At 42.1% G+C, this 27,453-nt stretch overlaps 4 protein-coding genes across 7 annotated transcripts; 3 read left to right on the top strand and 1 right to left on the bottom strand.

Moving 5' to 3' along the window:
• Nucleotides 1-564: 564 nt before the first annotated feature.
• LOC6537767 (elongation of very long chain fatty acids protein 7) lies at nt 565-6,734 on the bottom strand. Of its 2 annotated transcripts, none has more exons than XM_015193012.3 (4): nt 6,543-6,734; nt 2,413-2,531; nt 2,160-2,350; nt 565-1,726 (listed from the first exon to the last, which is right to left on the bottom strand). In XM_015193012.3, the coding sequence occupies exons 2-4, from the start codon at nt 2,468-2,470 to the stop codon at nt 1,007-1,009; spliced, it is 969 nt and encodes a 322-aa protein (XP_015048498.1). In that variant the 5' UTR covers nt 2,471-2,531; nt 6,543-6,734; the 3' UTR covers nt 565-1,006. The 2 variants fall into 2 exon arrangements, with proteins under 2 accessions (XP_015048498.1, XP_002098308.1); XM_002098272.4 differs by lacking the exon at nt 6,543-6,734 and adding an exon at nt 3,265-3,679.
• Nucleotides 6,735-9,504: 2,770 nt separating this feature from the next.
• Nucleotides 9,505-13,633, top strand: LOC6537766 (adiponectin receptor protein). Of its 3 annotated transcripts, XM_002098271.4 has the most exons (7): nt 9,506-9,669; nt 10,234-10,628; nt 11,539-11,637; nt 11,847-12,199; nt 12,258-12,559; nt 12,623-12,702; nt 12,761-13,633. In XM_002098271.4, the coding sequence occupies exons 2-7, from the start codon at nt 10,278-10,280 to the stop codon at nt 12,893-12,895; spliced, it is 1,320 nt and encodes a 439-aa protein (XP_002098307.2). In that variant the 5' UTR covers nt 9,506-9,669; nt 10,234-10,277; the 3' UTR covers nt 12,896-13,633. The 3 variants fall into 3 exon arrangements, with proteins under 3 accessions (XP_015048493.1, XP_002098307.2, XP_015048494.1); XM_015193007.3 differs by lacking the exon at nt 11,539-11,637 and having other exon boundaries at nt 9,505-9,669; XM_015193008.3 differs by lacking the exons at nt 9,506-9,669; nt 10,234-10,628 and adding an exon at nt 11,275-11,446.
• A 3,943-nt stretch (nt 13,634-17,576) lies between these two features.
• Nucleotides 17,577-25,842, top strand: LOC6537765 (elongation of very long chain fatty acids protein AAEL008004). Its single transcript, XM_015193005.3, has 5 exons — nt 17,577-17,868; nt 23,979-24,070; nt 24,435-24,692; nt 24,757-25,056; nt 25,119-25,842. The coding sequence occupies exons 2-5, from the start codon at nt 23,987-23,989 to the stop codon at nt 25,308-25,310; spliced, it is 834 nt and encodes a 277-aa protein (XP_015048491.1). The 5' UTR covers nt 17,577-17,868; nt 23,979-23,986; the 3' UTR covers nt 25,311-25,842.
• A 269-nt stretch (nt 25,843-26,111) lies between these two features.
• Nucleotides 26,112-27,352, top strand: LOC6537764 (2-oxoglutarate-dependent dioxygenase htyE). Its single transcript, XM_002098269.3, has 4 exons — nt 26,112-26,319; nt 26,373-26,975; nt 27,033-27,175; nt 27,227-27,352. The coding sequence occupies exons 1-4, from the start codon at nt 26,167-26,169 to the stop codon at nt 27,291-27,293; spliced, it is 966 nt and encodes a 321-aa protein (XP_002098305.1). The 5' UTR covers nt 26,112-26,166; the 3' UTR covers nt 27,294-27,352.
• The last annotated feature ends 101 nt before the right edge of the window (nt 27,353-27,453 follow it).

Here is a 27,453-nt window from a genome sequence, read left to right as displayed (position 1 = left end):
GTGAGTCAAGGCGAGGCCAAAAAAAATTGATTAGAAATTCTAATTTGGCAAAGACATTCTCCACTTGTCGCCAGGGTGTCTAAGCCTGGCCAACAAACTGGCCAACAAACTGGACGGCACAACTGGACACAATGTTGCATAATCATCGCAGCACGCGTACCAAGTTCTACACTCATAAAAATATACCCAGCTCACTTAAAAATTAAAATGTAAAGACTAAGCTTTAATTTTGAGAAGCGTTTATGTGCTTTGGAGATTTCTATAACGTAATCTGTTCTCAGATCAGACAGTTGACAAAAATTAAGTAGTATATCTTGTGTGATTCGACAGATATTAATCACGTTTAATGGCCGAAGAATAGCAGATGCCTTGCAGATCTGCATAATTTTTTTTTGCGTGTGGATGGAGCGCGTGGCCATGGTGTTGTCATAAATAATAGGATCCAATGGGATCCGGTTTGGTGGTTACCTAACCCAAGAGTCCCGCCTAGAAATAGAAGTCCAAAAACCCCCCGAAGCCCAAAACCTGAACCCGAATTTCGCCGGCAAAGAAAAGACACACACACACACTTTTTGGTTTTATTTAATATACAAAAATCAAAGTTTTATTGAATTTTTCTTGTTTTGCGAAACGATTTACGGCTGCATTTCATTAATAAGCTCTATCACACTTGCTCACACACACACACTCAGCTAGAAAAACATTAACACGTACTCTCAGTCACACAAACATGGCCACATTCACGCACTTAGGGTCCTACTTCCTACTACTTTTTGGGTTTGAATCATCATCATCATCATCATCATCCTCATCATCTATTCGCCTGCCCGGCATATAAACATTATACAAGTTATTCTCCGCAGACTACAGACTACTGATAGTTGGTAAAGGTAAAAGGTAATGGTAAAGGTAAAGATAAAGTACAAAGTACAAATTACAAACTAAGCCCCGCTCTAAAAAACGTAATTGCTAACTGAAACCCATCGACGCCAGGCGGCATCGCCAATCATTCCAGCTTCATCGGCTTCACGCTGTTGTTGTTCAGATCGAGGTATGACTTTCCGGCCTGGCCATTCTGGAGCAGATGCTTTCCGGCATTCATGGTCTGCGGCATGCAGCCCATTCCTCCGGCTGCACGCAGTGCGGATTGGGCCAAACTGCTGCCGGTGGTGCGACTGCCGCCATCCACGGACTTGGCCTTCTTGTAGGTCTTGCGATAGAAGTTGCCAAAGAGGTACAGGAAGATGATCGTGTTGCCCACAAAGAAGAAGGTCAGTGTCTTGGGCATGTTGCAGCCCTTGGCGCCCACGGTCAGCATGTAGCCCAGGATGAGGACGAACTGGATCAGCTGGATGCTGGTCATGTACTTCTTCCACCAGAGGTACTTCTGGTACTGGGGTCCCATGGCGGCCACCATGTAGTAGAAGTACATGATGATGTGCACGCCCGAGTTCAGGATGCCAATGATCACGCCCTGCTCACCGGGAGCGTACTTCAGATAGCCCCAGGAGAAGAGCACCGTGATGGTGTGATGGTACACGTGGAGGAACGACACCTGGTTGTCCTTCTTGCGCAGCACAAAGAACGTCGTGTCCAGCAGATCGATGATCTTCGAGAAGAAGTAGAACCAGGCGCCCGAGTAGAGGGTCAGATTCTGCTCCCTGGTGCGGTTGATCTCGCACTTCTTCGAGAAGATCGAGGCCATCACATTGCTCTCTTGGATGGACTGCGAAAAATAAAGGAAAATTAATTCTCATATCTACATAGATAAGAAATAATAAATATAAACGTAGTTTAACTGTTTTAGCAATAAGCAATAATAAATATAAACGTAATTTAACAGTTTTACGGTTATTTTTAATTTAAATATCTTGTTCGCGTGGCAGTGATTTCAGTTTGTGCAGTTTATTCATTCATTGAATCATTCATTAGGGCGCAACGACACTCCGCAATTTTATAGTTCAACAAATGTCAAAAAAAAGAAAAAAAAATTCACGAATAAAATGTTTAACAAATTCTCTGCACACACAATGCATAAAATCGGTTTAGTTTAACATTTTTAATGCAAATACAAGTCAGCCCGCTATTTTGTATGTTCGACAAGCACTATGCTGCTTTTCTTATTAAAAATGAATAATACATCAATTTTATGGACTCACCGTGCGGCACATCCAAATGGAGTACAAGACCTGGAAGGCATTATAGAACACCATGATGCGCTTGAGGTCCATGGGCTTGCGGTTCTTCATGTACTCGGGTCCGATCTTCAGGACGAATGCCAAGTAGACCAGGACGACGGCCACCACGGGCGCTGGGGAGCTCATCAGGAACCAGCTGTCCACCGTCTCATCTGAATAATATACGAATCATTAGTTTCACTTAATACGAATATGATGTTCCTATTCAACTTACCCACTCCTTTTGAGAGGCCGGAGATGCGCTCCTCGACAATCTTCATGTAGTTCGTCATGTTGGCTTTCTGTTTCTGTTTCTGTTTCTGCAACTAGCAACTGGCAATTGGCAACTGGCAACTGTAAGAAATAAGTTTACAAGCTTTAGAAATTTTGGGCCAAAAATCGAGAATTCAGAGCCCGACGTCCGCACGCCGCGTTGCCGAAATATTGAATGAAAATAGGTATTCTAAATCGCGATCGCTTGGAGAGGCTCAGCACGTTTGTTTCTGCTCGGCTCGCCGAGGATCGTGATTTGCATTGGAATTTCTGGCGAGGCACGCCAAAGATTTATTAATGAAAGGCGCGAAGAAATCGCTTATTGAGTTATCCCCAATCGAATGATGAATGACGACAGCAAGATAAGGTTGGTGCAGCTCTGCGATATCGTATATATAGATATATCAATCTCTGGATTTAGTAAGCAAACGTAAATGCCTTGAAGAACTAAGATTCTTGGCTGAAGACAAGAGCGCAAGTCAATGGCTTGGAAACCTGAAAAAATCCGGACTCAAGGCTTCATTTGAATTTCTCGCCTTGGCACTAAAGTTAAAGACTAACTCTTGGCATTCATCTTGGCATCTCCCTGAACATCTGCGATTCTTCGTTTTCTGTTTTTCTGTTCAGATAAAATCGGACTCGGACTTTATGTTCTAGCCATTGGGCATCGTGTTCTTGCTTCACATTGTTATTTAAATTGCACACGGAAAAGAGTTTCGATTGAAAATGACCCATCAAATGTATTCAATTACACGGCAGCCAGAACTCGTTTCTTATGTAACTTTTCGAGGTGTTCTCCTCATTAACCACTGACCTAGCCAACTCGAACCGGAACTCGTTCGGCAGAAGATTCTCGAATATCTATATGCGAGTGTATATATACTAAGATATTTGTATATAGATCGGTTTGTCTAATTAGCTGCGATGCTAAAAAAGATGTCCAGTTGGGAATGTCGCAAATCGGATCGGTATAAAAACTAGTTGTCAATCGAACGAATTTATATGCTGGTACTTTGAAGTTAAAAGCCACGGCCTGCTCTATAATGATTCCCGCATGACTGGAGTTTTGTTCCCTTCTGATTGCAACAGTAGCAGCAGCACTTTTCATGGATCACATGGCGTGTAATTTGATTTGGAGAGCCTGGCCGAAGAACAGAGCAAACACCTGCCACAGTCGCTAATTGGACACACTCGGCGTATGATTGATATGTTTTGACTACCGCTGATCGACGGCGACTGAGACTAGGTCTCTGTCAGGGTTAAGCCGTTCGCCATCGACATCGACATCGACATCGCCTTCCCTTAACCATATAGCTATATAGCAATATAGGTATACTATAGCACGGCGTAGCCATTCCCAGACCCATTCGTATGCAAGACACTTGGCATCCATATAGACTGACACTGGAGACAGGAAAAGTGAGCTGGCTGCCGCATCAACTGCATCAACTACATCATCATCATCATCATTACCATAATCATGATCGTAGTCGACCAAAAATGTGACGCCAATTGAAAGTCAGGCGAGTGTTCCGCTGGCTGCCTTCGTCGCAGCTGCTGACGTTGATCCCCCTTTTGCTACGCCCCCTTTGGATGGCAGTCCCCTTTTTTGGGAAACCCCAGCACCTTCTGGTGCCACACTTTCGGATACCCAAAGGCCACATCTATATACACTTCAGTATCCACTACGGCTGTGGAGCACTGATTCTGTGAGCAGGTCTTCCGCCTTAAATAAATTAAAAATAAACGCAGAAGCAGAAGCAGAAGCGGCCAGCAACCACATTCTGCCGCGCACGCATTAAAATTATGTGTATTGTATGCATAATTGATTTTCGCTTTTGCCAATTTCTGTACCCTTTAAGAGCTGCTGCCTTGTCAGCAGTATCAGAACACTCGATACTTGGATACTTGGGTACTTGGCACTCGGAACTGGGAACTGCGAACTGGGTTTACCCAGCACTCGAACACGGCTTTGCCATAATTTCAAATGTTGTGACTAATGCGAAAAGTATCTAAATATCCAAAAGCGCCGCATACTCGTATGCGTCTGTTTCGGTGCGGAAAAGCACCGAAAAAAGCGTTAATTTTTACGAATTTGCCTCTAAAAATAAAAGGTTTGGGTAAAAACAACTTAATTTGCCACTAATTCGAAATCTAATGAAGGCCGATGGGGCATTAGTCTTTCATCTGCGCATGAGTCTTTCTGAATTTTTATCTTTATCTGTATCTGTATCTGCTGCTGCGATTTAAGCGTTGTTAATGTGCCACCAGTCGAAATCTGCAAGTTTTGCATGTCTGTTTTTTTGCAAGTCTGCGCCTAGAAGCACTGGTATTTTGCGTGTTACGTCGCCACGTGGCTACACAAGAAACAAATATGATTTGTTTGGAGAATCCTAAGTACCTGTAGTTTATGATAAGAAACTATGATGAGAAACAGTTTGTACTTTAAACATATATAACTCAGCAAATTGAAATTATTCTATTATACTGAGTTTATTTACTTTTTCAGAACTCCCAAAACTAATATACCCTCATATGTATATGCTGTGTAAATTGCAGTCCAACGGGGCGGATGTTTTTCTATAGATTACACACAGCACGATTTTCACACGCACTTGAGTGTTCGCCAAATGACAACAATTAGCCATGTGAAATTCCCGAATACATTAACCCATTGAAGTTTGGAAAACTGGGAGGTGTTGCGATGCAATCGAATGACTCCATAAAGGCATGAGTTCTGAGTAGAGGTTACATATGATGCCGGGTCGAGCAACCTGAAAATTGTTTAAATTTTTTGCACATTGTTTTCCCGACGTGGCTCCAGAGTGCAACAGGTTAATCATTTAGTTTTGCCTGTGTCAAGTGCACATGTTTTATGGTTTCATGCTTGCTTAGCGCTGTAAATTAATTTTTTTTGCCAGCCGAGGCATTTACAGAGGAGGCACAAAAACGCGCCGAGTCAGCCAGCAGTTGGCAAACCGCAGAAACGCCACATAGATACATCCATAACTATAACCCACACGGTACAAAAATATTGTAATAATTGTTTTTGTTAAATCCCCAGCTAGTGGTACTTTAAGCTCACTTATGGTGTTCAGAAATAATTGAAATGTGGGAAAGTGTAGAACCTATACTGAAGTTCAAACAAACCGTTTAAATATTAACAAAATATCTGTAATGGGAAATCTAAAAACTCTGTTTATGGTGTTCAGAAATAATTGAAATGTGGGAAAGTTTAGAACCTATACTGAAGTTCAAACAAACCGTTTAAATATTAACAAACTATCTGTAATGGGAAATCTAAAAACTCTGTTTAGTTAATATTACTAAGTTGTTTGAAGACAAATAATTGGAACTTCTTTTATTCAATAACTGAAATATTTTAGTTTTTGAAACCCAAAAGAATGGCTTAAAAATCTTTTTCCCTGTATGTATGTCTTAAGTCAGCGTTTGTTGCTGGTGACTTTTTGGGCCGACTGACAACCTTTAATTACTCTGTAAATATTTGCGGCGTTAATTGGATTTTTTCCTGGCCCAAACGAAACCCTCTGTCTGTCTCTGTGTTGTCGTTAGAAACTGTAACGGATATGGGCCGTGGTCTCTTCGTGGGAACCGCGCGACTTCCAATCTGTTTGCCTAACCATGAAATGTGGTCATCTTCGCGAGGGGGAGTGTTACGTTGTTGCAGGCGGCCATTTGTTGGCGGGTTATTGAAGGCCAGTTGTGCTGGTGCAAATGCAGCTGCAAATTGAATCGCAATCGATTACAAGTTCAAATCGTTTAGATTTGGCCGCCTCAATGCTGCAGCCAGAGTCTTGGCCTTGGCTGACTGGCAAAATTGCAGCTCCTCAAGCGAGTTTTCAGCATTTAATCTATGTACGATGCATTGGGTTAAGGTCGACGAGAAATCTCAGACGGACCAATGGCGCTGGCAGCAGAGTTAGCCAGGCTTAAACCAGCCACTGCCAATTGAGAACTCAATTTTATTTTATTTTTGTTTTTGGCGCCCAAGAACTCTGCTCTCTAATTTATGCAACACTTTTACGCCTTCAGGTTGCCCCAAAAAATATTGAATTCATTTCACTTCCGTACCTGTTGGTTTTTTTGGCTGACTCGACTCCCTGCTAACTTGGCTAACACACACACGCACTGGCGCGCGCACACACACACTATCGCACTGCGACCGTAGCCTGAAGACTCAGTTTCAGCTTACGGACTCGAAACTCGGATTCGGATTCGAACTCGGGGACTCGGATTCGACTGCGCCAAACGCCAAGAAGACACTAATATGGAGTTCTACCCGCTCGGCTGTATAAATAAACAAAATGAACGCGCTTCGCAAGCCGGCCAACATTTGACGTCGCCGTCGCTGGCGACGCTGGCAGCGCAGTCGACGCTCGGGCCGCACGGCGTATACTTAACCTTTTTTTTAGTTGATTTTTGCGTCACTCGGCCAGGTTCGATACGATGCAAGTCGAAGTCGCGTTAATGGCCAATTTAAGTTGCGCGACGGTTTTGCCTTTAGTTTTTTTTTTCTTTTTAATTTTGCTTTAGAAACATTTAGTGCTCGTTTCTTGACTGATTTTTGGTGCTTTCTGGTGCTAAGGTCAAGTTTGAAGCCATTAAAACGAATGTGTCTGTGGCGAGAAAAGAAAGCAAAACTGCTGTCGGCAGCAGATAAGCCATGCTTTGTCTTGGTTTATTTTGAACAAGTTTATTAACCCTTTCCCGGTTGGCCAAAAAAACATGCAGATCCTATCGCAAAAAGAGCGGCAAAAAGAAAACGAAAGCCAAGAGGGAAGCGAAAAAGTACACAGTGAAAACAAAACTTATTTGGAAATAACTCCAATAACTCTAGTTGCAAATTAACAATTTGCAATAGGTTTTCTGTCCGTATTTGGTTAAAACTTAATGAACCTACATAGAACATACTTTAAGACACCCTAGTTCATTACCATAAATTCTAACTATACAGCTGGAGAGATGATTTTTGTGCCACTGAAAGTGTTTGGAATGAATTTCTACAAAAATTATATATGCACATTATACACGTATTATGTGTCGCGATTTTTAGACAGCACAATGGAGTTTGTATCTTTATTATTTGTTTTGACCTCTCAGTGATAACTCAGGTTAATTGGATTTTGCTTACCTTGTTTTGATACTGTGATTTTTCTAGGCAAAAGTCTCTAAAATGAAATTTTTAAAAAGTGAACACAAATCTTTCGGTACTAAAAAAAGTCCCACAAGACTCTGTTACAAATTGATACATTTAGTTTAAAAAATAAGTTTGTGTTATTTTGCGACTTTTCTTTCTGTGTGCCCTTTTCCAGCAACAATATTGGCTTTAAATAAACCGCTAGACAATTGATTTATTATCGCCGTCACGTCATTGAGCCGCACTCAATTGGCAGCATAGTTATTTATATATGTATATGTATGTATAGATATGCATAGATATGTATGTATGCCAATGTGGGGGATGACACGCCCCAACTCTATAACTGGCACTTACTTAACTACGCAAATAGGGTTTACGGGCGCAGTTAACACATTTCCAGGTCGATGCGAATGGGAAGCGATTATCAGTGTCATGAATGGGTAAATTTCACGCACTTAATTTTCACCTAATCTCCCCGATTCCCAGGTGATATGTGTGACCCATGGGCTGTACTCCACACAAATATTCAAATATTCAAATGTTTGCCCAGCTCGATGCACTGCAGCTGTGTTGGTCACCAGCACTCTTCCGGGTCTTCAGCATTTCCATTTCTATTTCAAGCACATTCATTTCAACGGCGGACAAAAACAAAAAGCCGTTTTGCATTTGTTATCGCACACTCGTCATTCAAGCCGCTCGCATAATCGGCGCTTCTCTTTTGTGACTAGGACCCTGAACTTCAGCGCTACTTAATATATTAATTTAGTCGATTAATACCGCTAGTCGGGGTCTGTGCGAAATCTGCTCCTTGGCCGAGTTTCTAACGCAGCTGATCAGAACGCTGATGGCAGAGAGCTGATGGATGATATTGGCCTGGATTGGTCAATAAGATATCATTATAAGATATTAATGGGCTGCCCATGAGGAGAGCAAGTTCTATGGTCTCATATTTGAAATGGAATTGGTTTAACAAAGATGACTGACTCTTGACTAAACATACTGGCTTTTATGTGCAATAAATATTCAAAGGGCGCCATTAAAACGTAGTTAAATTGCGCTATTAAGAGGTTGCCAAACAAGTGAATCTTTATTGGGCCTGCATGGCTGGCGATATTTCCTCACTAGCAAAATACCATTTAGTCTTCCCAATTAAGTTTCTTTATTATTAGAATTGTTATTTGTCTACATTGGTGAATTTTTATAACAGAATAATGCTCTTTCTTAAAATACTTATAAGTGGACATTCTTGTATTGCTTGAATTTCAAAACCACTCAATCTTAATTTATTTCTTAATATCCGCAAATATATATTTATTAAGTGAGTTATTTTGTTTGTGTCTTTGCAAAAGCACTCGAATAATGGAAAATGTATGCATACTAAGTAGGTTAAATATAGGGGAACTACAACTGCTAATTCATACCTACCAGGCGTAAGTTGACTTCATTGTTGATGGTTTTTAATGAGATGCCTTACCATTTTTGAAAACAATTTCTCTGTTGCTGAAGTGTTTACAAACTAGGGGAAAATTTTCTATTCATATAATATACGTCTTGTAAATTCGTCATGGTAATTTCTCATGAAAAAAAACAATGAACGATAAGTATTTGCGCAAATATCCAATATTTGGTCAGTATAAGTACCACCTTTGATCGCCAATAAAAAGTTGTTAGCTCTCAAAAATGTTGACCAATAATGAAAGCACCTTGTTTACCGGGAGCAATGCGATTCAGTGGCTATCATTTTCAAATATTGGCGCGCTCTGCATAGCGTTGCCACATTGTTTTACAGAGCTGTGACGACAGAGTAGCGATAACAGCTGTTAACAGCTGGTGCGTCACAGTATGACCGCATTTCCCTTGTTGCCATATGATTGCCAGTGATTTTCCCTTTCGCGATTGCAGTCACACTGGAAAAACACAGAAAAATTAAATTAAGGAAAAACAGCTGAAAAACTGCAATTGAACACAATTGAAGCAAGTGCAGCAACTTGTTTTTTGCGCCAGTGTTGACTTCTGGGCCTGCCGTCGAAGCCACGCTAACTGCGCGCCTTTCGAGTGGTAAGTGAGTAGTGACGAATCGCCAGTGAAATCGAGTGATTAACCCTTCGCTTGTGTTGTGACACTTTCCATAACTTCGTATTAAAAACTGGGTACTGCGCAAGTGGAGTGCAGGTGGGGGTTAAGCCAGTGGGTAGCATTCCATTTACACGTGGCCTTCTAGCTCAATTTTCCATGTACTCTGCTATCTTTAATGGTTCCCCGAAATCTCACGAAACTGCACCTTAACCCACTGAGGATCGCACTCCCATTTGGACCCCATCTTATGTAAACAAGTAATTGGCAGCTAGTTCCCTAAGTGATCAAACACACAAAGCCACCAGATACAAACTTGAATACTGCGTACAAGTAACCAATTCGCTGGGGAGCAAAGTTCGTTGCATACTATATTGCCCATACTATATAGCCAAGCGATCGGAGCAGACCAATAAACAAATAAATAAATATCACATTTCCCAGACGAGTTAGCGTTGAACTAACAAACGTTGAACAAACGCCTCACAATTGCCTTCGAACGACTAAATTCGTATGTATCGTATTGAACAGAACGTATTTCTCTTACAGACACTATTTGTGGAGTGCAAAAAGGAATCCGGAATCATAAGGCCATGGATTCGGCCACCAATCTCCTGGAGCCACACGGCTCAGCGGCTGATGTGGCCGCCGAAGTGGAGGTAACCACCCAGGCCCGTGCCACTTTTGGCATGGACGCCGAAGGACATGCTACCGGGGAGGCAGTGACCACCACTACGGCCACCTTGCGTAGGGAAGGATCCGACGAGGACATCTTTGAGCAGGTGCAGATGATTCTGCGCAAGCGACGTGGCTGGGGACCAGAGGACTCGCTCAGCCCCAATGATCTCGACCTTCTGGAGTACGACGATGAGTTGGGCGAGGAGGATGACGCCGGTTGTCCACTTCCCTCGACCCCGGAGGACACACAGCTTATTGAGGCGGAGGTGAGTCGGGGCTACCAACCTCCATTTCCAGCAGGTGGAAAAGTACGAAATGCAATCGTTAGAGCATGTGGCGTAGCTCTTATCGCTGACCCACCACCATGTGGTTATCGGCTGCCACTTGTTAGTCGCAATTTTCCCTCATTTCAATGTCGGAAGTCTTATCAATACAAATGTTGCTTGGGCAATGTCTATTTGCCACATTCAAATGTACCATAACCATTGCTGTAAAACCTTATCGTGGCCATTTCTCCCATTTTATGACTCACTAAATACTATTGCTCAATTTAAAGCATGTTCCACAGCCACTTTTAAGTTATACCTTATCTGTCTTTGCCTTTAATGTCTGGCCGAAAGCTGTCAAGTAAAATTTCCTTGACTTTGAGCCTTATACTCTCGACAATCAGCACTTTGGCTCATTGGCTTTAGAGGTCAGGCTTAGATTGATCGCAAAAAGCTTCGGTATAGCCCTTTATACGACAGATGCTAGAACACAAACAAAAATTTACGTCGATGCGGTGCTGATAATGCCCGGAGACAGTTTCGGGCGAGCTTATCTTATCGCGGAACGCATTCGGTGCTTTCTTGTTCCGCCAACAAAGACTAAACAAATTGAGTATGCGACTGGCAGAGACTTCACAGTACGATCGCTTATTGCTTCGCACATTTAGTTCTAGTTCCGTTCGAATCTCTGTTAGCCGCTCAAGATGCAGACGATGCCGGAGATTATAGTGCGTGTGAACCCGGATCTGGAGCCGGATCTCAGTCAAGAAACTCACAGAATCCAGGACACAGTCAAGGAGCAAGCTGAAAATCCAGTCGTTAGTCCCATTAGCTCGCAGTTTTTCTTTGCCATTAAGCTTTTCATATCCGTTTTGAGGACTGTTTAATGTCTTATCATTGTATTTCACAGATGACGGAAGTGCTGAAGGCCGGAGTTCTCTCCGATGAAATTGATTTGGGCGCATTGGCACACAATGCCGCCGAGCAGGCAGAGGAGTTTGTGCGCAAGGTAAGCCATGTGATTCAGCCAAGTAAGGAAAGGTTTTAATGGAAGACGCTCTTCAAGATTTGTGATTCTGTCGCTTTTGTATTTTTTGTTTCTTTTTATTTTAATAAATAGTTTAGTTTAATTCAAAAATTGTATTTCTTTTGTGTTGATTTATAGTTAGCAATTCAATTGGTGTATCGTAATTGATGTGTTTTTTATTTCGTTCTCAGGTCTGGGAGGCTAGCTGGAAAGTGTGTCACTACAAAAATCTACCCAAGTGGCTGCAGGACAACGACTTCCTACACCGCGGCCATCGCCCACCGCTGCCCTCTTTCCGTGCGTGCTTTAAATCGATTTTCCGCGTGCACACGGAAACTGGCAACATCTGGACACATCTTCTTGGCTGCATCGCCTTCATCGGTGTGGCTTTGTACTTCATCTCGCGTCCCTCGGTTGAGATCCAGACACAGGAGAAGATCGTTTTTGGAGCCTTTTTCATCGGAGCCATCGTATGTCTAGGATTCTCATTCGCTTTTCACACACTGAGCTGTCATTCTGTAGAGATGGGAAGACTGTTTTCTAAGTAAGTATTCCTAGACTAATTGAATCGATATCATATTAATGGTTTTGCTTACCTGCAGACTTGACTATTGTGGAATTGCGCTGCTGATCATGGGTTCCTTTGTGCCTTGGCTGTACTATGGCTTCTACTGTCATTACCAGCCAAAGGTGATATACCTATCCGTTGTGAGCATTCTGGGCATCCTCTCCATCGTAGTCTCGTTATGGGACAAGTTTTCGGAGCCGTCACTTCGCCCCTTGCGCGCTGGCGTGTTTATGAGCTTTGGCCTCTCCGGTGTGATTCCAGCTATTCACTACAGCATCATGGAGGGCTGGTTCAGCCAGATGAGTCGCGCCAGTCTGGGTTGGCTGATTCTGATGGGTAAGTGCACCTTAATATACGTTGTAAAGTAATGGTAATATAATGGCAACATAAATCTTGCAGGCCTCCTATACATACTTGGTGCGTTGCTGTACGCCCTCCGTGTTCCCGAGCGCTGGTTCCCTGGAAAGTTCGACATTTGGGTACGCTTCTTGAAGGTTTTGATCTTTCGCACCTTTCTGACAGTATTTTACTTTTTAGGGTCAATCACATCAAATATTCCACATACTGGTCATTGCGGCTGCCTTTGTCCACTACCACGGCATCTCTGAAATGGCCATGTACCGCGTCATGTATAGCGAATGCACTGTTCCCATCGAACCAATAACCTTTTAGATGCTGAACTGGATGCCAAGGAACAATCATCTTAAAAGCACATACAATCCCATTCATATTAATACATATATTAATGCGAACTAGCGCACTTTTACAATGCAACCTGTTTAGCGTTTGGGGAGCATTTGTACCTTGTTATACAAAATCAACGGAATCATATTCAAGACACAATTCAAACAAACACTTTACACACAATTACGCGCATTTATCATCAAAATCTTACATATACAAAAAATAGCAAAAACAAAAACAGTTGATTGTCGAATGAAATCTGCAGTAGAGTAATTAATATATGTACAATTATTTATAAAATTCCAATTTGTCTACTTAATGTTGTCGTAAGTTGATTGGCCTTTCGAGTAGTGCAGATTTGCTTGAATCTGAAATTGGCAAAACGCATCACAGCGCTCAGGAGTTCCAATGCTAAAAGAGTTCAAGGAGCTAAAATGCCAGCGAAGCGATTTCTACTTTAAGTTATGCAATTAGTTGATCCCTTTGTGGCATTAGTATTTACCGCTTAGAGTTGTTAGGGTTGTACGGCGTTATGAACATACATTTCGAACGTTAAATGAGGTCTGATTTTACATCCACACACACACACACACTGCACACCACAAATTACGCGTTACAAAGCGCAAGGAGCCTAAGATATTATATCACCATATACATTATAAATGCAGAGCTATCACAAAACATAAAGCGAAACAAAACAATAAAAAACAAAACTGAGACTTCTAACAGAGCGTTTTGGTGCAGATTTCTTTATTAAGCCACATATTTTATTTCATGGCGCAAAAAGTATTTTAAGGTTTGCTGATTGCCATTTGGCAATTCGGCGGTTGCCATCACCCTAATGCCTAGCCATAAATATTGCTGCAGAGAACTAGAAATCCGCATCGGGGTTACTAGTGGGGTTCAGTCTGCTGATGACTGGGCGAATGCTGAGTTGACTTTGACCCCCTTGATGAAGTGAGCAGCCGTGGTCTAGTCTGCGAGATTTCGAATCTCGGATCTCGATCTGATTCCTCCGCTGCCTTGTGTTCTATGCGTCGTCATTGTCTTCGTTGTGTGCCAGTTTCTATCAACGAATCCGCAGATCGTTAAACCTTTTATTTTGCACGGCGCAAATAAATCGAACTTTGTACTTGACAACTTGGCGGCACGTGTCTTTCAACTAAATGCGATTGCAGTGGTTTTATTTTACCTACAAAAATTCAAGTTCAGCAGAAAAAAAAAAAGAAACAAGCAAATGACTTGGTCGAAATAAGGCGAAAATCAGTTCGGAAGTTGGGCAAAGTGGGAGAAAACCAAAGTCAAAGAGAAATATTTTAAAAATGTCTTAATGAGGCGTAAGCATGTGCATAGCTAAATCGTACAGTGAGGCTTGTGTTTGATGGCTTTAAAGTCACTTTCACGCATTTTACTAATCAAAGAAATTGTACCATTAGTATAGTTAACAATAGTTAATAGTTTCATGAATTTATATGTGTAATATACATATATATATATATATATTGTAATTTTATATACACTACTATATTACTCATCCAATTTATCAAGTTGTCACTATAAAATCGATTCACACTTTAAACATTTTGACTCCTCTTCGCCCCAGTGCGTCGTTAAATCCAAAAATATAAGCTAAAGTCAAAATAATTTAAAAAGATAAACCAATGCGCTGAGTGGGAAATGCAAATCAAGTGGACTCAAATGGGTGCCAGATGGGGAAATGGCTGTGCTGTATAAGGAAAATATTAAGTATAAATAGTCACTGTTTTGGCCTGATTTATGCAACTACCTTCCAGATGCCAACCCAATTGAAGATATCTTAAAACTTTTCTTGTATATACCAAAACCTTTAAAATGTAACTGGGCTTTCACCTGCAATTAAATACGATATTCAGTGGCCAGTGCACGGCATATGTCCGCACTCTAATTACACTCATTACGCCTAATTTGGCAATTCGACCTAGGGGACCTAGGAACCAGTTTCACTCAGTGGGCCAGCCGGAAGAGAAGCTATCGCCACTTGGCTGTCATCGTCATTATGAGATATGCATCAGCATCCGTGTATCCGTGTACCGGTGTATCGGTGCTTTGTGCAGTTCAATGTCGGATACAAAATGCGTACATGTATGCAGAGTTCAGATTGCCACCCAGATTTTGGCTTTCAGCTCTTTATTAATGGTCTTGTGCAGTTGCTTTCATGCGTCAAATTCAATAAGCAGGCGAGTGAGACTCAGACTCAGACTTAGACTCAGACTCAGAGGCGCAGACCTAGACGCAGACGCAGACTGACAGCCAGCAAGTGGCAACTGGTCTTTGAAGGCTTTTGGCGTTTAAGTGTTATGGTCAAGGCTGTCGCACAGCATCCGCTGTGTGTCCAGTTCGTTAGTTCATTGATTTCCAATCAGCCTGAGTTCACCTCGTCAGCATTTGGTTGCGTTTTTTTCACCATCAGCGTTCTCTAAGTGTTACGCATTAATTGAGTTTTAATGTACGCAGGCGATTGCGCATGAGAATTGCCACAAAAAGCTATAAATACGACAAAAACGTCCGAAAATTACTAAATTAAGAGCAAAATAAGACAAAGAGAAGGAAGAATTTTTTTTTTTTTTTGTGAATCGCCACCTAACGATCAGGCCTATTCTTGCAGAAATACCGAATCCAATCATTTTCATGCAAATTATGGTATCTTGTCAAGTTCAAAAACATTAAAACCGCATAATGCCGACCACTGTTTTTATTTATTTTCGTTTTGTTGTTGCCAATGTAAAGATGCTTTGAATAAAAAGCTCTAATCGAATGAGTCGTTAAATGAACAGCATTATTAGTATCTATAAACCAATGCTCCGGGGCATCGACGCGAGTTCGTGTCCGAAGTCTTTTGTTTCCGCCAGGCGACATTGACTTTGAAATGCTTTGTATTAGAAACAAAAGTGAAAATTCGGATGGAAAATTTACGGAAATCGTCGCTTAACAATAAACTGATTTATTAAATTGTGCGTTTTGTCGCTTATTTGGAAATAGTGTTAAACATAAAACGCGGCATTACCAATTAATATTAATTTAAAGAAACAAAAGAAAAAGATTAAATTAAACAAGCTAGTGCTAAGTTATCAATTAAATAATTGTATTTATAGCTGTACCGCAGTACTTTGATATCTCCTTTATTTACTTAAGCGTGGATTACTAATGACTGTTTTTTAACATCAAAACATGAACACAATAACATTACCACCATAAAAAAACTATTAAAGTAATCTAACATCACATTTTATGGCGAGTATTATATGTAGTTGATTATTCATAAAACATTAAACTGCACTTGTGACTATGCCAGGCCCTATCCTTACTTATTTTGTACTTTATCACTGAATTAGGAAGTATTTTGTTTTACGGAACATGGTATTTTAGACTATTAAATGGTGGTGTTGTCCGTCTTTCGATTGATTACTTTGTTATCTGTTTGGACACGCCTTGAAATCAGTTCAATCGCGCGGATTGTTGGCTTGTTAACGTAACACGCGCTGCGTAGAATCTTCCTCAAATTGCCAAAAATATTTAGCAATTTAAATAAGCTTCGTCACATAGAGCACCTCCAAAATGAGATTCGGGCACGCGCCGGGCATGCCAACATTTTTTCGGCGGGGGCGACCTTCGCAATGGCGGAAGCTCGATCGGAATCGATTTGGGCATCGGCCGGATCGCAATCCAAAGATTAAAGACGACACCAATCTGTGAATGAATCGATGGAATCACAGATTTCGGTGAAACGCGGTAAAGTGCACATGGGATTCATAAATGCGTCGGCTGAGTGGGTGTGTCGCATCAAACAATTAACGAATGAACCGCTGTTGGCTGCATTATTCCCCAACTTTGTTGTCTTTTTCATCTGATTGAGCCATAAAGCAATGGTGGCAAATGTCAGACATGCATTTGTGCCCGTAGTCGGTGCGTCTATGGACCCCAGTAGACTTCTGTTCAGCTCCACACCATGGGTTAGTTCGTTCGGCGGAATGCAGTGTGCGGTGCCTGAAAAGTGCCTGAAAACTGTGACTTTCCGAGTGAATGAGGGAATGACGCGGCTGAAATCCATCAAGTGGCCACTGGAAGCTTTGGTCCGGAGGCATTTTGGGGCCATTTAATTGCACAATCATTTTTGCACACTTTACACACACACACACACACACACAACTCCCCCTGCAATGGCAAAGGCATATGGGCCAGTCGATGATAAATGCAGTCAGTTTAACTATTTGGTTTCTGTTATGATTTGCTCCACTGCCAGCTGCAATATGTGCGCGTATTTTCTCATAAATAGTTGCAAATCGCATATAGAGTCAGTCGGTGGTTCATTAAGTTAATTATCGACTTCGCATTACGGTCGGCATACATTGAATACATTACCCGATGGGTAATTAGCTGGGGAGATCCTAGAACTGGCCCTTAAGCACATGCAACGACCGCCAGTCAGCTGGAGCTGGATTCTGGCCGAAACCAAGTGCTGCTGCCTGCTGCCTGCTCATGCTCACCTGTTGCGTTCATCGGCCAAACGATAGCGATACGATCTTGGCCGAGTGCGACGACGACTGTGGCAGCAAATCTTGGCCGAAAGCGAGGCGGTCGTATTCGTATCCGTGATACGAACGCTACAAGACCGCTTGTAGGGCTGGGATATCGCTTAGTCTGCTGTCGGCGCCTCAACTGCCAAGTATTCGCTGGGTACTCGTGGAGCTGGAGATCTCGAGATCAGCCGCCTCGTGTTCAGTGTGTGTTCTGATCGACAACGCCGCGTATGCGTGATATTGCCTCGAAGGATAACAGAAAGTGATTTTAGTGTTTGTCCTTCGCCGGATCCGTTTGTCTGTGTGTGTTCGTTTGTGCCGTGTGCCGTGTCGTGCCGCAAATAAATCACAGACATCCATTCAATATTTTTTGGCTCCCCCCCACAAAATTTATTCAACAGAAAGGCAAGTGTTTAAGAACTATAGAAGAAATACAATCGAAATGAATGTGTGTTTAGATATTATGCTAAGTTATGCGCACACGATGGCAACCTGTTAAAGATTTGAGACATTTTTTTATTTTGGGGTCATTGCGAAACGACACCCAAGCCCAAAGACCCGGGCATGGACGAATTCGAAAGAAAAATACAAACTAAATATTGTATAAATAAATAACATGGCAGAGAGGAGCGAACAAAAAAAAAAAAAAAAAAAAGAGGAGGCTTACAAAACCAGCTGCGTTGCCCGCAGATGAAGATGGCCAACAAGTCGGTTCGAGTGGGCCAAGTCAATCACATAGCTAATGTGGCTCATATGTAAATCGCACGGCGATTGATCAATTTTAAGCGTTACTGTAATCCCTCGCAGATGAAGTCGAACGCATCTGGACCTGATACAAGATGCCACTACCCGTTGCATTACTACTGTATTGTGCACAGTGCGAAAAAATGATGCTTAGTTAACAAAACTTTGATTTGAATATTTATAGTTCTTTTTGGGACAATCTTTTTGGGTTCCTTGGGGTTATTTAAAGAAATCACTCCCACATATCCATCGTTCGAATTTATTGTTTAGTTAGCTATAATATGATGCTAAAGTAACTAATACTTATTCTAAGTGAGTTTTAAAGTATTAAAGTATTACTTAAATTTTTCGTGTGCATCTGCCACGCAATTTCAGTCAGCATTATATCATCTCAGAGCTCTCTGATTTAGCCCTGAATTTCGCGTTACACTTTCGACACAATGGGAACAACTGGACAAGTTTGCGATATAAATAACAATCAGAAGAAGTGCTAAATGAGGCGATACACATCGACGAAAATCGAAACCAACTTGGCCATTACGTTTATACTTTGGCCGAAGTTGCGATGTGATAAGAACATGACAAGTTTATTGGGCTCGTCAGACTGTTGATCTTTTATTTCGAAATGCGACCATACGCGCAGTTCATTCATGAAAAATTTAATTTGAATATCACGCTTCGTGCGATCATACAGTTGCCAGCGGTTTTTCACCAATATAATTCGGTTGGAATTGCCCTTGGAAAGAGGCGGCGATGGTGACGTTCACGCATGCGCACAATTTGTTTATTTATGATTTTATTGTTGTTTTCTTGGCGTCAACACCCGGACAGATAGTTAGTTAGTCAGGCGGGGAGCGAAATTACCACGGTATCTTGGGATCGGGGTCCACAAAAGGTTTCTGCTGCACATCCGTTCGCACGTTGCCGTCTTTCTGGTTGACTCCGCCCTGTGGTTGTGATGGTGTATGCTTATGCGACTTTTCGGTGACATTTGTCGCCCTGGCAAATTACATTTTAATATTTTGAATCCAATTGGGGTCACATGCGCTGGCAGTCACACCTACAATAAAAAAAATCGACCAAATTTCCATCTCGTTTTGGGATTTCTTCATCTTACCCTCGGCCGAGTGCGTTTCCAAGTGGCTTGTATGCCCAACAAGGCGGCACGGGGTACTTTTGGCCAGAAAGGCTGATAATAATGGCAAGGTAAACAAATCGCCAGGCAGAACAAGGCGATGGTGATGGCAACGATGACAATGATGATGTAGGTGATGACAATGGCAAATATTGGAGGTCAGAAGTCGCACAGAATGCATATGCTATTGCTCATAAGAATGACTAGGTCAATCTGGGCACCCTTGAGCTGGACTAAATGATTCTTGCAAACGCAAGTGCAATGACATTAATCTTGATGGAAAAACAGTAGGCAGTTTTAATGATCATTGAGTAGAGAAACACTTGATGACTGCTTATGAAAAGCTGTTAATTGTCGCTGTACTTTTGTACTTTTCCCAGACTCTCCAACCTAATTGATCATAATTAAAAGAAGGGCCCGTCACACACACAGCCAGTGATTGATGCGAATATCTATTGAGCGATTTGATTTGTGGCATGCGCAATTAGTGACTATTTTTCTACTTTGTAATTTATTCTGTTGCTGTCCAAACGAAAGACTCTGGCAACGAACTTTGACTTGTTTTTCGTGTGCAATTGCATTGGGAAATATTTACAGGTAATTGCATATTTATAAGGACAAATTGCCAATATTTAAATAATCCAATAACAGAAGAAAGCATATGGAATAATTTACATTCGTGCCGCCTTCGTCAATGGACGAGGGTGTAGAACTGTAGAACTGCCGATCTAATCGATTCGCTGCCGTATAACCCACACACATCATACCTCGATCGATCTAGACATATTGCCAATGAGTTGACTCAATTAGCACTTACAGACATTTGTAGTAATGTAGTAATGTAGTAATGGAAACTTTGTCGAGTCCAGTTAATTGGAGACAGGAATGCCGGGAGTCTGTTTAACTGGCATTCCTTCTGGAAAGTTTTCATTTCATTTCATTTAATTTCATTTCAGGCCGTCACGCGGAAGTCGGTAATGTGGTTTTAGCTTAAATCGACTAATTTATGCGCCTGCAGCAGCTCGCACTAGCCACTAGTTCAAGGTCAGAGCACAAACTAAGGCTAATGCAAAATAGCTAAGCCAATAAAAATTCAAATCAGCGAACGAAAAGAGACTGAGACCACAGATAATACGCCTCCAATGTTTATGATGCCTATGCTGCCTACTATGCACACACATATGTATACTATATACTATACATATACGAGTATGTGTTTGGCTAGCCACGCCCGAAAGATCCGCATCCGCACTGGGGAGCAGATAATGTGGACGAATCTCAAGCTGCTCTCCAATGCAAGAGTTCGGGTACCAAAACTCCGCTTTTTTGTTTCCTCAAAACGTGCGACCTTCGCAGAGACTTTTAATGCGTTGCCGTTGCCGATGTCGATGCCATTGCCTTAGGTCCATTCAATCGATGGATCAGAGGCTGCCGCTCCGTCTTCGAATTCAATATTTTGTCTTCTCTTTTGTTGGAATACACTTGACAAAAAACGAAACCTGCATTATGTTTCAAATTTATGGTAGCCATCAACCAAATCATCCATAAAATGCCCAACACTCGGGTGGGTAGGAAGAAACTCTTATAATATTTATATTTTATTGTTATGCTGCATATGAAACTCAGTCTTTGCTAATAGCTAATAGCACTATGATACATTTTTTTTTGAGTGCTCCCCTTCCTTTTCACCTACGAGTGCCGTCCTCAACATTCCAAGCCATTTTGTTCGCCGCTTAGACCTTCCCATGCGTCCGCTTATCAGCCTAGAGTTTGTCCAGTCCATAAAGTCTGTAAATAGAATAAAGCCCGACTTTTGAATCCCTAGCATAATGAGCCGCACATTGCGTATACGCCCCATGTGCTTGGCTTACCAAAAATGGTGGCCAGCTTGGCGACAGAACGAAACGTGCGAATCTTTTGCACGGCGCGTGTCTAGAATTTATCGGCCGACTTCTAACCGCGCTGATTATCGCATAATAATAAACTGGAATGTGACGTCAGGGCGGCGGGCCAGCGGGTGATACTTCAATACATATAATATTTATTTACTTTGCCATTATTTGGCTTCATTTAATATTTACTCTGTCGTTGCCACGCACTCTCGTTCACTGTCAATCGCTAATTGGCATGCAAACGGCCGTCAACATTGTAGGAAAAGTGACTAGGATTTGCGCAATGTTTTGGTTTAAAATTATGCAAAACCAGAGCAGATCTCATGGCCAATCCGGCCAGAGATTTCCATTGGTCCATCGTTAGGTTAGTCGTCTTATTTTTCGGCATTTTTGGCCCTTGAAAGGCGGTGAAATGTTCTACACTATGTATGCAAAATAACGCTGACTTTTGGATTTTTGGCCATTAAGTCCAAACTGATTTGCATTTGAACATCGGACGATTCTGAAAATCAATAGGCAAACAAATATGCCATTTTTTTACAGCGATTCCAATGACGAGATTAGTCTACGCTGATCTCTGAGACCGGAAGGTTCTCGATGGGCGGGGGAAACACACATGGAAGCAGTGGCCTCCTGCCTGATACAAAAACTGGAATTCTCCACATATTATCTAACTATTTATGACTGTTAAGTGGCCATAAAAGAGCTTCGCAGTCGAAAGTCCCACAACCAAAAAATTGAAATCAAAAACCAAGTCCAAGTTCAACACTCGACCACCGAATAAATCAGAATTAAATTTCATTGCCAGCTGCGGCAAACCGGTAGAACATTTTGATTTGATTATACAATATTTATTATTTTCATTTATTATTTTATTTGAGTTTAGCCGGTGAAATGCGAGTGTGCATTGCATTAACAGGTTAGTGGAGCAGCCATAAAAACAAACACGGAATAATGTTTATAACATTATCTACGCTGGCTGGCAAATAAAACACGTTTAGAATTAGCATAGAGATCTGCAAGATTGAGTAATGTTCAGACGTTGAAAGCTTAGTTTCCTGCATTCAATAAATCAATTGTTATTCTGATATAGGATAGGATATAGCGTTTGGGAATTGTAGAATTTGTAGATTGTAAGTTGGCTTGGCGGATTTCTTGCGCAATATCTTCACACCCTCGAAAACACCATTGGCTGGCTGGATTTGGTCGATTGAAAGTGCCGGCCTTGCAAAAGCACTCGGCAAAGGCACTCGAAATAATGCAAATAAGTCAGACGAAATTCTCGTTAGTCAATATCTCAATATCCAGCCGAATGAATGCATTTTTGGCGCTCAGCTCCGCCAATCCGACAATCTGCCAATCTGCCAATCCGCCAAGAGCGATGACTGTACAGAAAACGCTGGGTAATTCGATGATGGCGTTCACTTGGAGTGCGAACCTGAGTCGCAGATGGCAGGTGCTCAAATAATTAATTTAGCCCGGGCCAAATGATGATTCCAGTGGCCAAGTGGGTTAAACAAAGCCAAACTGGGCCAGCCATTTGCCCAAGTCGCAGTGCGTCAAGAAGCCATTGATGTTGCCCACCATTATGGGTAGTTAATGACCGAGATCAGCGGACATTGAAATCGCCTAGTCAGCATTGCCAAAGGATTGTGATTTTGTGATGGGCTGGCCAACCGATAATCACAACCATCGACTGTTGCAGAAACTGCAACTGCACCGAAAACTGGTTTCGCTGGAAACAATGCCCATAAAATTCCTTCTGGGGTCCTTGCCTCCCGGTTTGTTGACTAAGTCTTGAATAAAAATAGCCAGGATTGAAGACAAAGAAAGGGCTTCCTACAACGTGTATAAATAAGTCTGAAAGCGATTGGCTCAGATATCCTCCTCATCATTTATATTTTAAGCTTTAAAACTCAACATTGATTTGTGCTGCCTCGATGGTCTAGCAAACCAATAATCAGTGGCAACCGGTTGCCCCATCTTAAAGCCATAAAATTAATGATGCATGAACCTGACAGTTTGTCCTTGGACTATCCTGCTTCCTGGGTTTTTCCAAAAGGCCGCAACAAAAACTAGTCAGACGGAGCTGGGGGAATCTACCGGCTAATTTGGCCAAGTTAACGCAGCCATAGCAATCGCATCGAAACCAGTTCTGTTCACGTAAGCCACAATGTGTCCCTTGTTTTTGGCCGGCTCCCAGTCGTTGACTGCTTTCAGCCACTTAACAATATACGTAATTCATAATTGTGGTAAAAAGAATTTAATGCACATCGTGTAAGTGCTGATGCGACCGTTTTTGGGTCTTAGCGGTCGAATGAGCCCGCAATAAATTACATTTTAAACTGTTTGCCTGGCGGCTTTTTCCGCAACTTTAACAGAATTCGTCGGGTTATTGGCATTCGGAAATTTGCAACGCTATGCCTGATTTACACAATTCTACTAATATGACATTTCGCACCCGCAACGATCATGCAAATATCGGTGACTATCTTTTAATATACATATGTTTCTATATATACATATACTCCGCTGATCTGGCGAAGCGTAGGCGCGGTTTCGCCTTGGGCAGCATTACTTTAAGTTTGTGTGCCTGGTTGATTAACAGGAAATGCTCACGGCGCGTAAATCAAACACAGATCGAATGCGTTTTGCTTCTACCTTCTACGCCATGGTCGTAGAAGGTGCTAATCCATGGGGCAGTGCACAACCCAACTAATCTATTGATTACCCCACTCTTCCAGCTGCCAATATGTCGGTCAGACTGAACGAGACGACGACCATTGTTGACCGGATGGTCAACTTCTTCGTGGAGCACGAGGATCTACGCACCAAGGTGGGTATTGTCTATTCTAGTTCTCTAATCAATTAAATAAATAACAAAACTGCTTTTACTGCCATTGTAATGCTTCACTTTCTGTTAAACTCCGCTAAATTCTGTCTTACTCAAGCTACTTTTGGGGTTTCATATAACATGAAATCAGCACAGAGACATAAGATTCTTGGGTAAAGCGAAATTTACATAAGCGGTTCTTGTTCTTAACTAACTTGTTTGCTAAATTTGTTTTAAGTGAACATATCACAAGTTTAAATCCTCTTAATCTGTTTGAATTCTCTTTGTTTTGATGGCATTTAAAAATAGAAAGTGATAGCGCTTCGTACTTTTTAATGGAATAACTAATGAATTGGGTTTCTTTTAGCAATGGTTCCTGTCGAATGCACCCGGACCGCTGTTCATGATCCTTGGAGCCTACCTGTACTTCTGCCTGTACGCAGGACCTCGTTACATGCGCGACCGCAAGCCCTTCGAGCTGAAGAACACTCTCCTGGTCTACAATGCCGTCCAGGTGCTCCTCAGCTGGGTGCTCTTCTACGAGGGTTACAAGGGCGGCTGGGGTGGCCACTACAACTTCAAATGTCAGCCCGTGACCTATGAATCGGATCCCATTTCCATGAGGGTATGGTATTCTAGCATCTATGGGTGTTCATAATCCTTAAATATATTTTAAATACCCCTACTAGATGGCTCGTGCCGTGTGGCTGTACTACATTGCCAAGATCACGGAGCTGCTGGACACCGTGTTCTTTGTGCTGCGCAAGAAACAGCGCCAGATCTCGTTCCTCCACTTGTACCACCACACCCTGATGCCCGTGTGCGCCTTCATTGGAGTCAAGTACTTTGCCGGCGGCCATGGAACCCTGCTGGGATTCATCAACTCCTTCATCCACATCATCATGTACGCCTACTACCTGCTCTCCGCGATGGGACCCAAGGTGCAAAAGTACCTCTGGTGGAAGAAGTACATCACCATCCTGCAGATTGTAAGTGTTCTTTAACATAATTTAAACTCGGATTTGATTTAATGTTTTGCTGTTTGCTGTAGGTCCAATTCCTGATCATCTTCGTGCACACGCTGCAGATCCAGTTCCAGCCCAACTGCAACTTCCCCAAGTCCATTGCCGCACTCCTGACCTTCAACGCTGGACTCTTCACCTACATGTTCAGCGCCTTCTACGTGGCCAACTACAAGAAGGAGGCGGCTGCCCAGGCCAAGCTGGCGGCGAAAAAGGAGTAGGAAGCGACGTTAGTTGGCGCTACCTTAAGCTATGCACACTTATTTTTATGGTCCTTTCCCCCAATCCCTAAATCCCCAAATCCCAAACTCCAAATCCCAGCCCAGATTCCCACGCTCCCATCCCAAGTCACCTCCCTCCCATATCCTCCCCCTAGGTATACATAGGTCAAGATGGATATTATACAATCTGTAGACGCGTAAGCTTGTTTCGTAGTATTTTGTTAGTTCGAGGAAAGCGGCCCCATTTGTAGTACTTGTTTGGATCAGTCGCCACTGCAGAGTGCTAGAGATCGTTGCACCTTCTGTATTGGGATAGTGTAATAGTACCAAATATTATAGTTTAGTGATTAGACTTTATCCTATGGACTGTGAAAGTCGAAGACATGTTAGGGCAGGCGAATGGCGAGCAAAAATCGTTGAACTTTGAACTTTTGCCTGTCGACACCACCGCGCTCAACTGTCCCCAACTCTATGATGAAATGTAATTTTGTATATTTTATTTGCAAACAATAAACAAACGATTCGTATGTAAGCGCTGATTGTCTTTATTTATGAATGATAACTGCTACATATCTGTGGATTATCAGGGCGTCGATTGTAGAATGGTGTTTGGGTAGTTAAACAAATATTCTTGATTTATGACTTAACCATGACCTTCTACATGTTTTCTACATACGCCTTACCTGACAATACTACCCAAAAGTATAGTATGAAAAATTAACAATAAGTACAATCTCTCATACAATCTATCTGAAAAATAATATTCTTTGTTCGACTTTAGTCTTATTCTGCTTGAGGTTCGAAAAACAACACCCTCAGTTCACTTGATAAGAAACTTTCACAATCTAAAATAAGAATGGAATCAGAAATTGAGACTCTGCTCTCACAAAATGCTGTTCCTATCATAAATTTAGGAAAAGGCATTGAGGACGTGGCTAAAAACCTGAGAAAGGCTTTGTCAGAAAAGGGTTATGCTCTGCTAATAAACCACGGAATATCGAATGAGAAGGTATATAATTTTTAAATCCTTGGCCATAAAGAACTGACTGGAACATCACTTAGATACAAACAGCTTGGAAGTATTTCGATGACTTTGTCGAGCTGCCAGATGAGGTTAAATTGGCATATGAAAGAAGCAAAGCTCCAGATGCCGAAAATCATGGCTACGTTAGTCCGGGAATGGAGCGATTTGATGGCAGGACGCCGGAGCTGCGCCATGCTTACAATATATGCAAACTGCAGGACAAGTTTCTACCCGAGCAGCAGCTACCAGGATTTACCAGTCACATTAATGCATTAGTAGGTGACTTTAATGAATTGGGTAGGTTCATTCTACGGGCACTGGCCATTTCTGTGGGTGCTCCACCTTCGTTCTTCACGGACAAACACTCGTATATGTTGTCCGATGATCGCTTTAGCCTGACCACCCTGCGATTGCTGTACTACCCACCCGTGGAAGGTGAAGATCATGGAAGTTGCATCCGGTGTGGTGCCCATGCCGACTACTGCACCTTCACTCTGTTGGCCCAGGATTCGGAGGGTGGATTGGAGGTCAAGCTGCGGGGCAGTGAGAGGTGGGAGCGAGTGGGTCATCTGCCAGGAGCACTATTCATAAACTGCGGCGAAACCATGGCTATCTGGACAGATCAGCTCTATCACGCCCTGGTATAACTTCCAGCTTGACCTAAGTCAGCTTTATCTCTATTTCATTTCACTCAACAGCAACATAGAGTAGTGGTTCCCGATCAGGTTGATACTCGCCTTCGGGGCAGGCACTCCATTGCCTATTTCTGTCATCCTGATAACTCCGCACTGATTGATCCAAAAGAGTTAGATTTTACAACTAATCAGTCCATTAATGGCGGGTAAGTAAGTATGAATAGCTTAACTGCATTTTATTGACCGTTTTCCTTTAGGACACATAACGCATATGACATAGCTATGGCTCTGGCAAAAGGCGCATATGCACATAATTATTCCTAAGTAACTATTCTTAACTAAGCCTTACTCTAGTATCTGTAATAAATAGCAGTGTTTCTGAATTACTTCTTCTTTTCAACTATATTTTGCTTGCACCCAAGAGTATGCTATACAAGTGGTTTGTTATATGCTATGTATGTACCGCTTAGACAATAATAATAAT

The sequence above is a fragment of the Drosophila yakuba genome, chromosome 3R, assembly GCF_016746365.2.
Source record: "Drosophila yakuba strain Tai18E2 chromosome 3R, Prin_Dyak_Tai18E2_2.1, whole genome shotgun sequence".
Lineage (NCBI taxonomy): Eukaryota > Metazoa > Arthropoda > Insecta > Diptera > Drosophilidae > Drosophila > Drosophila yakuba.
This window is presented reverse-complemented; position numbering and strand designations above follow the sequence as displayed.